Raw genomic sequence first — 9832 nt, forward strand, 5'->3', positions numbered from 1 at the left:
TTCCACAAGTGGCCATACTCTGAAGGCAATGTGTTCTTGGACCAAATCCCTTGTCCCAATAAAAGAGCAAACAACACCGAAGGCTCTCTGGCATTCTTCGGCTGCTTCATTCATTTCCACCTTCGGTCTCCGAAGGCCGAAGCATTGCCAGATAGGGCGCATAATGATACTTTTAATATCTTCCTGTGATTTCAAGTCATTCTTCACGTAAAACCATTCCGTCATCCAGTCGCCGGGCCACCTCTTTCGAAAGGTTGGCACGGGGCAGCTTGACCCAGACCGGGCGCCGAAGCTGTAGCAGCCAAAATTGTTGTGATACTGCTCTTTACCCCAGGGTTTTGTCTCATACAATAGCTCATGTATGTTGTAGAAACTTTTTGCATTAAGTTCCAAACCTTGGCTCCTCACGGCCCACACAAAGATGCTCATCCTTATGATTGCTTTGGGAGTAAGTTGGTGAAGGTAGATTTCAAATATCTTCAGTATTTCCACAACAAAACTGCTCAAGGGAAATCGTAGTCCAGCCTTCAGGAAGCTTCGGAATACCACGACTTCATTTTCCTCAGGAGTCGGACAAGTCTTCTCTCCTTCGTCAGCCCTCACAACGGATAAGTCCCGAAAGTATCTGCCCCTCATATTGACAAGATGATTTTCTTTAATACTGGATTTACCAAAAACCGCATGGCTTGGTCGTCAAGGTCGATCTTCGGACTCTTCACCACCACTATCCACATCATAACTGTCACTGTCACCAGTTTCTTCAGATAAACCCTCCAAAATCTCCCTAGTAATCTTCTCTGTATTAGTCTTCGACATTGATTGAAGAAAGCCCAGATGCATCTCCTCAGAAAGACTTAGCTTCGAATCACCAACAACTTTCTTATCTTCAGACATCTTTGCAAACGTTGAGAAAGTGCTCTCGAAACCGAAGCTTAAAAATTTAAAAAGCCAAGCAAGTATTGTTGCGCGCAGGCTAAAAGTTGGGTGAGTAAAAGCAGATGGCAAGAGAGCGTGCCAAATAAACTCGTGGTGAGCTCTTATTTATACACCTAGTGCGTCGAAAACTGGAGGGTCCCGCTTGTCAAAGACTGTTGCTATTCTAGCAAAGGGAAGGTGTTTTTTCGGACCTTCGGCTTAAAGCCTTCGTCCATGTCGCAATATGAATTTATCGTTCCAGCAAATTAATATTGCGAGGGGCTACTGTTGGGGGCCTTCGGCTTCCGAAGGTCCTCAAAAACATGATTTGACAATGTTTTCCAAGTGAAATGTGTGAACATGCATCTTCGGAATCGGGTATGGTCAAGACGAAGCTTGAGTGGGACGAAAGGCGATTGTGACGAAGGATAAGATCATAACGAAGCTATGCGCAGATAAGCTTCGGCATGACAGCAGAAAAGGGGAACCGACTTAAAGATGAAAAGCCAAACTAGACCCTGAAGAGTTACTATAGAGTTACTGATAAATGTAAAGGGCATCAATGTAATTTTACACGGGCTGCGTCCCGTGCCTATAAATAGGTGAACAGTACTCCCGTACTGTTCACGCTGATTTGGCATTCGCTTTTTGCATCACGTCTGTACCTTTACTTTTCATCAATTCAAAGGTACATTTATAATTTGTTATTATGAATTTGATAAATAGAAATAAGTTGATGATAATATCTGTATTATTATTCGCATTTCATATATGTATTCTTCTTCATCATCTATCGAACTTACGAAGGTCCTTTCTTTCGTAACCTTCGTCCAGAATTCATTATATCCGAAAGGACATAATGTCTTTAAGGACGAAGGACTTTAACATTTAACACTTTTTATGTTGCCTTGTTCTTAACTCTTAGCATTTGAGAACAAGTCCCCAACAAGGTTTGACCCTATTTCCCTTTCAGGTATGACTCGGCCGCCAAGGCCGATCTTCGGCATCTTCGTTTCCACTTTCCAAATCAAAACTTTCACTATGACCGGAATCCTCAAATAATCCAGCCAACATTTCGTTGGTGATTTTCTCTGTGTTCATCTTCTCCATAGCTTCATAAAACCTAGCCAATGCAGGGTCGACAACCTTCTTCTCTTTAGCCATTTAGTTAGCGATTGTACAAATGTCGAAGCTTGCAACTTCATCAAAACTTGGCAGAGCAAGAAAATTCAGGATGTCATAAATAGCGCAAGCAGTTGAAATGGCACATCAAATGCTATCAATGCGAGTCCCTATTTATATGCCCAATACATCACAACTTGGTGGGCCCTACATGTCAGTGTCTTTCGCTATTCTAGCGAAGGGAAGGTGTTTTTTCGGACCTTTGGTTAAAGGCCTTCGTTCATGTCGCAGTCTGAATTTGTTGATAAATAAATTAATACTACGAGGGGCTACTATTGGGGGCCTTTCTTTTCCGAAGGTCCTCAAAAACGTGACTAATATGTTTTTCAGTGTAACATAAACTGTTACAGGAGGCTTTGGCCTTGAGATGAAGGTATGCGTGATAAGGAGGTAAAAACCCGAAGGCAGGATGAACAGACGCCGAAGCTGTGGCTAAAGGAAGCTAAAGGAACTTTGGCTTAGTATAATGACGAAGATGGAAGATGAAACCGACCTAAAGGGGAAAAGACTACTTAGTCCTAGATAGCTCGCCTTATGATTAGCAGTAAATGTCAGGGACATGAATGTAATTTTGTCCGGGCTGCGTCGCGTGCCTATAAATAGATGAACAGTAACACCGTAATGTTCACACTGAATTGTAATCATTCTCGCGCCACTCTCGCATTTTCACCTTCTGCCAAGCCGAAGGTATTAATGTAATAGAGATATCATTGATGTTTATTCATGTTTATAAAATGAGAATATAAATAATCTAATGATTTTTAATGGTTATCCATATTTTTTAGTATTTCATGTGTCTTTATTTATATTCGCTCACTGAGATGATGCAGGTATGCCCTTCATAACCTTCATCTGAAGATCATTATATCCCAAGGAAGATAATTCTTCGAAGGACGAAGGTCTCTAATCGTTAACAATTGTGTTGCTTTGTTCTTGATGTATAGCATCCGAGAGCAAGGACCAACACCGTCCTTTATGGACTCCTCAATGGGGATTAGGTTCTTGGTGAACCGAACCTCGGTAAAACAAATCACCCGTGTCACTTGTGTTTATTGCTTGTGATTTGTTTGTCTTCTCCCTCTCGAAGTTCTCTTGAACTATTCTTTATTGATATTACTTTGTGTTACTTCAAGTTAAATTCTCATATATAGAAGCAACGCCTTGCAAGAAAGAACTTGTGTTATTCCTCTTCTTATCTAAGCCCTCTTGCTTTATTCTCCATATATATTTTAGTTGTGTTGCTTTGTGTTAATTCCGCATTCTTTGAAAGCAATACTTTTTGCAAGTCAAGGACTTAGTTTTATACTCCGATAATTGTTCATCTTATTCTAACCACTAATCGAGGGATCAAGGGTCGTGTTAAAGTTATAAATTTTAGGTTTTGCCTAATCACCCCCTCTAGACGAGTTTCATGTTGTGCTTAAAGTGCCTGGGCAGCAACACCATGGCAAAGACGTGTGGATCCCACACCACGAAGCTGTTGTTGGTGGCGCTCCATGACACAATCGGGTCGGTGGCTAGGTCGTCGACCATGTCATATGTCTTGGTGAGGAATGATGGTGACCAAGGGTCATGCAGAACCTCCATTGTCCTCGGCGTCGCTGCGACGGTGGGGGACGACCCATCTTAGGCCTCCTCCGTGCCTGCCATCAAATCTCCTCCCTCTAGAGCTTCTTTTTTTGTTTTGCAATATCCTTCTTGACAAATCCTAGACAATAAGTAAGGATGCATACCACTCGATGGTTGTTGTTGTCCACTAGTATTCTTCTTCTTGGATGCTGGTACAAGATGCATCGTCCTGCTAGAACAATATTGTCCTTGCCTTGTCATACTGGGGGTTGGGTTCTTGCAGAAGGGAATCAAGTTCTAAAGGAAGACAGGAGGCAGAGACGAAGCCAAGCGGACGGAAAAGAAGGGGGCTCACATCAATGGTCTTGCAGGTGGTGCACTTACCTCCGATGGCGGGTGCGGAGGTGAACGCTGCCACGAGGATGATGGCCACAAGAAGGAGGATGTCGAATTTGCTGATTGCATCCCTCGGCTCCATCTCTAGCAGGCCCCGCTGTCAGATGCGGCGACCTATCCTGCGTGATCATGTGAGTCCGAATGTCCAACAAGGAGGGACAGACTAGTGCAGATGGTTGGGGTAGAGGCTGGGGGTCGAGGGCGGAGAGGACGATGCTTCGTGCCATCAGGGAGGGAGGGGCGCGGGCTCTACCTCGGTGTAGCGGACTCCGCGATGGTGCTCGATGTCACCATGCCCAGCTGCATGGTCATCTAGGGCATGTCGTTTAGCCCCAACGACAACGCCTTCCTCTGGACCTTGCGATGCCGGGCCGCCTCCTACGCGTGGGACAACGTCGCCACCCCTGACTTCGAGGTCGGCCAGATCCCATCTCTAGGGGGAGATGGACGCAGAGAGGGGCAATGTCGACGCGACACGAGCGTGGAGCGAGGTGCCGAGGACGAAGGCAGGCGAGGGCACGGTGGAAGGAGATGAGGAGGGGTGGTGGTGGCCACATCTCATGGTCGAGATTCCCAGCGGGGGAGCGAGGTTGCTGGGGCAGGGGTGCGTGCTTGGGGTGTGGGCGCGGTCGAGCACGGAGGGGGAGGCGGGCGTAACCGTGGTAGTGCTAGCGCCCCACCTTACGTTCTTAATAGTAGTAGGGATAATATCGTGAGTCAGTTTTTCTTCCACCGACCGAGTTTTTTATTTGGATGCTTTACCAAAACGGAGTTGACCCCAACTTCATATTTTTTGAGATTGCTAAGGTTGAGATTGAACGTAAAGTGGATTAGTCCCAAATATCGTTTTAGACATAGTGTGGCATAACCATAGATGTGCCCGCGACTAGGTAGATTAGTAAACATGGTTCACCTCCTGGCATAACCACAGATGTGCCCAGGACCCAATTAGGCTTTGTTCGTTTACACCAATTCCGCTCTGGATTAGCATGGATTGGAATTAAATTCATGCCTCAATCCATGCCCCAAAATAATCCATGACTACTTAATTTTTTTATTCGGTTAAACCCATCATGAAATATAACCCAAAGGTTTGGGAATTTTTTAAACTATGAAAGACATGGATTCTATCCATAACCCATTAGGTATGGAACAAATCCATGAGATATTGCACAAGTTTACATTAGAATCCATGGATCAAAAGAATAACTAGCTTTGAAAGTCACATGGATTTGTTGATGGATTTAGGGTGTGTTTGGTTTGGCTTTTGGCTTTGGCTTTTGCCCCCTAAAAGCCAAAAGCCAACCAAAGGGCTGGATCCAAGAAGCAGCTTTTTCTAAAAGCCGACTTTCTCGTAGTGCAAAACTGAAAGCACCCCTGGACCTGCTTTTAGTGGCTTTTGGATGGAACTGTGAAAACATATATCGAAGAACTTTTAATGACTTTTAGTGGTTTCCACCAAACGATTTTTAGCTTTTTAACAGCACACAGCCTACAGCAGCTTTTTCCACAGCTCACAGCCCACAACAACTTTTTCCACAGCCACAGCCCAACCAAACAGACCCTTAATCCCACCATGGAATTGGGTGTGAGATATGGATTCACCCAATCCATATCTGGATTAAATCCATGATGAAATTATATCCCATATAACCGAACAAGGCCTTACAGTTCTAATTAAAAGCCATAGCCCACAGCGAGGTTCGATGAATCCTATACGGAGCCCACGGCGTCAGCATCGCCGTCGGCACCCGTGCTCACCTCCAGGCTCCTGCCTGCGGTAGGGAGTGCCTGGCGGAAAAAAGTGGTGTGGACGTGTGCTTGCGTGCGTGCCGCGCACACTCCCCGCAGCCCAACTCTCTGCACTGAATCACAATCATCGTCCTTCCTGCGACCCAACTTGGCAACCTGTGCTTCCTCACAGTATAAAATATTTTACTGATTTCTTTGGGCGATTTTGGAAGCCTCCAGCCGCTTTACTAGCAGCGTGTCATCAGCTAGAGCCCTCCCCTTTTTATCATCATCATCAGTCATCACCTTCTCCCACCTCGTGTGTCTGTTTCTCCGGCCTGGGCTCTGGGCTCGGGCGTAGTCCAGTTGCCACCAACCGAGCCAGAGAGAGAACAAAGAACGGGTGAAAGAAATCTCGGAAAGGTTCCAGATTTCCTCGAGGTGGAGGCCTCCTTTTCCTCGGCCGAATCGCTCGTTCGCTTTCTCTCTCTCTTTCCTCCCATCGAGCATGCATTCTTTTCTGCTGCTGCGACCGTAGGATCGGCGTCCAGCAGCCTCGCCGCGTCGGTATGGTTTTCCCTTGGCCCACACATCCTAGCTCTTCCGCATTCTTGAATTTCGTGGTCGAGGATTAGGGGGTTTCTCGTGCGCTGGTCCAATTTCGCGCTAATCGTCCTGTTCCTGCCTCGGATTACTCGCCTTCTCGTGGTCCCCATCTGTTCTTGGCGTTCGCACGCTTGCCGTGCGGCGGGCAGGGCTGCAGCAGCAGCCGGCAGCGCGTGCATCTTGCGACCCCCTTTCCAAGAACCAGCTGCAAGCTTTGGCCTTTTCCGCCTGCCGTACCCGAAATCCCGCAAGAAACTCCACCCAAGAAAAAAGCGGCGCCCTTTTGGCTGGCTGGCTGCCATTCCTCACGCCCCACGAGTTTGGTGAGGCTTTGAAACGAGCACAGTTCACAAGACAGTGAGGCTGCGGTGGGTGTTTCCTCGTCGGAGATGGAGGGAAATTTGCCGCCGCAAACCATGGTCCCAGGCGGAGGCCCCTTCGATCTGGGGCAGCCGTTCCACTTCGCCGTCCAACCCCAGGCGCTCCAGGTTTACCAGGATGTCTTCGCTGCCCCCGCCGCGAGCCAGATGCCGGAGCTCGGCAATGTGGTGAAGGCCTCGCTGAGCGACGAGGAGGAGGGCGGCGACGGCCACCTCGACCGCGGCAAGGCGGCAGCCGCCTCCCAGTGGCACCGGGTCAAGTGGACCAGCGGCATGGTCAAGCTGCTGGTGTCGGCCGTGTCCTACATCGACGAGGACGTGGACGCGGACCACGGGACCAGCAGCGGGAGGAGGAAGCACGCCGTGCTCAAGAGGATGGGCAAGTGGAAGCTGGTCTCCTCGGCCATGACCGAGAGGGGTTTCGCTGTGTCGCCGCAGCAGTGCGAGGACAAGTTCAACGACCTCAACAAGAGGTACAAGAGGCTCACTGAGATCCTCGGCCGGGGAAGGGCTTGCCAGATCGTCGAGAAGCCAGAGCTCCTTGAACAGTTGAGCCTATCTGGGAAGCTCAGGGAGGAGGCCAAGAAGCATCTCAACTCCAAGCATCTGCACTACGAGGAGATGTGCTCCTACCACAACAGGAACCGCTACTGCCTGCTTGATGATCCTGTCCTTCAGAGGTCCCTGCGGATGGCGCTTAGGGCTCCAGCTGAACAGGGAAAGCAATGCTTGTTTGGCTATGATGACGAGGATGATCAGATGTTGCTTTCTGATGATGATGATGATTATGAGGATGACGAGTTGAATGACGATCTGGAGGCCGGTGCTGAGGATCATGGTCCTCACAGAGTTCATGCCACCGAGAAACTGAAACATGATCATGAGGGACATTGTGGGTCTCATCTGTCAGAAGTTGCAGCCATTGACATGAACAGAATGAACTTCGAAGGATCTGGTGGTCCATCCTCTGAGAAGAATTTAAGTTATATGCGTGTTCAAATCGAGAGGCAGCGTCTGAAAATAAAATCTCAGATGCTGAGAATTGAGCAGAGGCATTTCAAGTGGCTGAAGTTCAGCAAGGAGAAGGACAGGGAGCTGCAGAAAATGAAGCTGGAGAATGAAAGGATGGCGCTGGAAAATGAGCGATTGGAGCTGGAGCTGAAGCTTAAGGAAATTGAGATAGGCATCAAACCAAAGAGGATTTAGAGATTGCAGGATGCAAGTGGTAGAGCTAGGGAACTTTTAGAGTTTCTGGTAACCATTTTATCTATTGTAGTACCTTACAAATTAGGATATGTTACATAGTTTCATCTTCGCTAACTGCATATCAGTTAAGTTAATAACTCTGTTGGTTTCAAGCATTTGCAATAAGTACAGTTTACCATCTGAATATGATGCTTAATGTTATCATTGCACATGTTATCCATCTCACTACTATTGGCTGGCTGTATGCTTTGGTTGAGCACTGTGTATTTCCTGTTCTGTTCTTATGATATCTCTGTATTATTTCAGGGTTCTAACCTGGCTGGTACAGGTACTCTAGGATAAGATGTTGTGTCGTCTCAGTGTGCTTTGTGAATACCATTATTACATCAATATCAACGAAGAGTTTGTTGTCTTCATCCGTGCTTTCCAGGTCGATTTGATCTAATGTAACGTGAAGTTTCAGAAATGCTTTACGATAGCATCAGCTGGACTGTGTACTGTATGTTGTATCGAACCCTTCTTTCTTCACTAACATACAGTACCAGATATTCATCCCTTCAAGCTACCATTTAAAAAGCAAGCTTCATCTGTTTTGACCATTAGTGTTGGTGGGCTAGAAGCCTGCATCTTTTGTCGAACATTCCAATTATTTTGCGTTCATTCGTCTGCTTATATTTGTGATGCTGGTATTGTCCACTTCGTATGTCATAAGCTGACGGTAGTGTGTTGGACAGTGGATGGTTTTGTGAAAAAGGGTCGAAGAGTGCCTTTTTTTTTTGAAATGCTATGAACACTCTGCACCTGCAACTTGCTGCCTTGCCGGCAATCGAAATGTTGACTTGAGAATTGGGAACTTTAAAAAAGTGTTTCAGAAACGCTTTGCAGTTAAGATATGGTGATCATGATATGTTTTCTTCAGTTCTGGCCATCGCTCAGAAAATGTCTCTGAAAAACTATGCATACCATAAAGCGAGCGGCTTGTTTTCTAAGAGTACACATCTGGGACAGCAAACATGGAGACAAATAATCAGCGCGTACTCATATCAGACAGACTGGATGTTTTCTGATCCAGATACAGGAACCATGATTGCAACCCGAATGCTACAACGACAAAGGAAATCACTTGGGGGCGATCATGCCTGGAAGGGCCCCTGACGGACCAATGCAATGAGAACTAAAGACGCCGTCTTTTCCGTTTGGAAACTAAAAAGAAAAATTGTATTTATTTTGCATAAGGAAATTCAGAGAATGCATTGGCTGGTCCCAGGTGTGGAATCAAGTTCTGAGTGCTACTTTGGAGATGCCCAGCGTGGCCAGTAGCAGTACAACATGTCAGGTGTGAATCAATGTCCTACCCCACCTGATCACCTAGTATTTTGTTTCGCTCACGAGTACGTATTATACATCTGCAACTATACAATACTCTCTTTTTGATTTATCACGTTTTAGTTCAAAAATGAACTAGCGGGCGACAAATATTCGAGAACGGATGTAGTACTACTGTAGCTTGTTTTATTCGACTCTGTCATCGCACGTCAACAACACGTCTTGATAAGGGTGTAACAACCGGGAACAACTATGGTAGGAGCCACACTTTTCAGATCTCAAGTTAGAGAAATGAATATTTGTCAGCTAAAATATCTGTAGATCTCAATAGCAGTCTAGAGGATTAGAGAAAGGGACCATACAAGAGAGAGCATGAAAACTAAACCACTAGATAGAAGCCAGAGAGATAGCTAGTTAGGGACAACCCTTCTCTTATTTATACTCTATTACACATTTTCATCATACTGCTAAATAGTTTAGAGCTAAACCACTTACTCAGAGACATAATGGACAAACTCCCA

General features: G+C 46.3%; 1 protein-coding gene across 2 annotated transcripts; it reads left to right on the forward strand.

Moving 5' to 3' along the window:
- The first annotated feature begins 5969 nt into the window (after positions 1 to 5969).
- Positions 5970 to 8587, forward strand: LOC100382163 (uncharacterized). 2 transcript variants are annotated; one of them, XM_008679326.4, is made up of 2 exons: positions 5970 to 8033; positions 8292 to 8587. In XM_008679326.4, the coding sequence occupies exon 1, from the start codon at positions 6789 to 6791 to the stop codon at positions 7983 to 7985; it is 1197 nt and encodes a 398-aa protein (XP_008677548.1). In that variant the 5' UTR covers positions 5970 to 6788; the 3' UTR covers positions 7986 to 8033; positions 8292 to 8587. The 2 variants fall into 2 exon arrangements, with proteins under 2 accessions (XP_008677548.1, NP_001168394.1); NM_001174923.1 differs by lacking the exon at positions 8292 to 8587 and having other exon boundaries at positions 6121 to 8170.
- Positions 8588 to 9832: the final 1245 nt, after the last annotated feature.

Source organism: Zea mays, chromosome 4, assembly GCF_902167145.1.
Source record: "Zea mays cultivar B73 chromosome 4, Zm-B73-REFERENCE-NAM-5.0, whole genome shotgun sequence".
In the NCBI taxonomy this organism is placed as follows: domain Eukaryota; kingdom Viridiplantae; phylum Streptophyta; class Magnoliopsida; order Poales; family Poaceae; genus Zea; species Zea mays.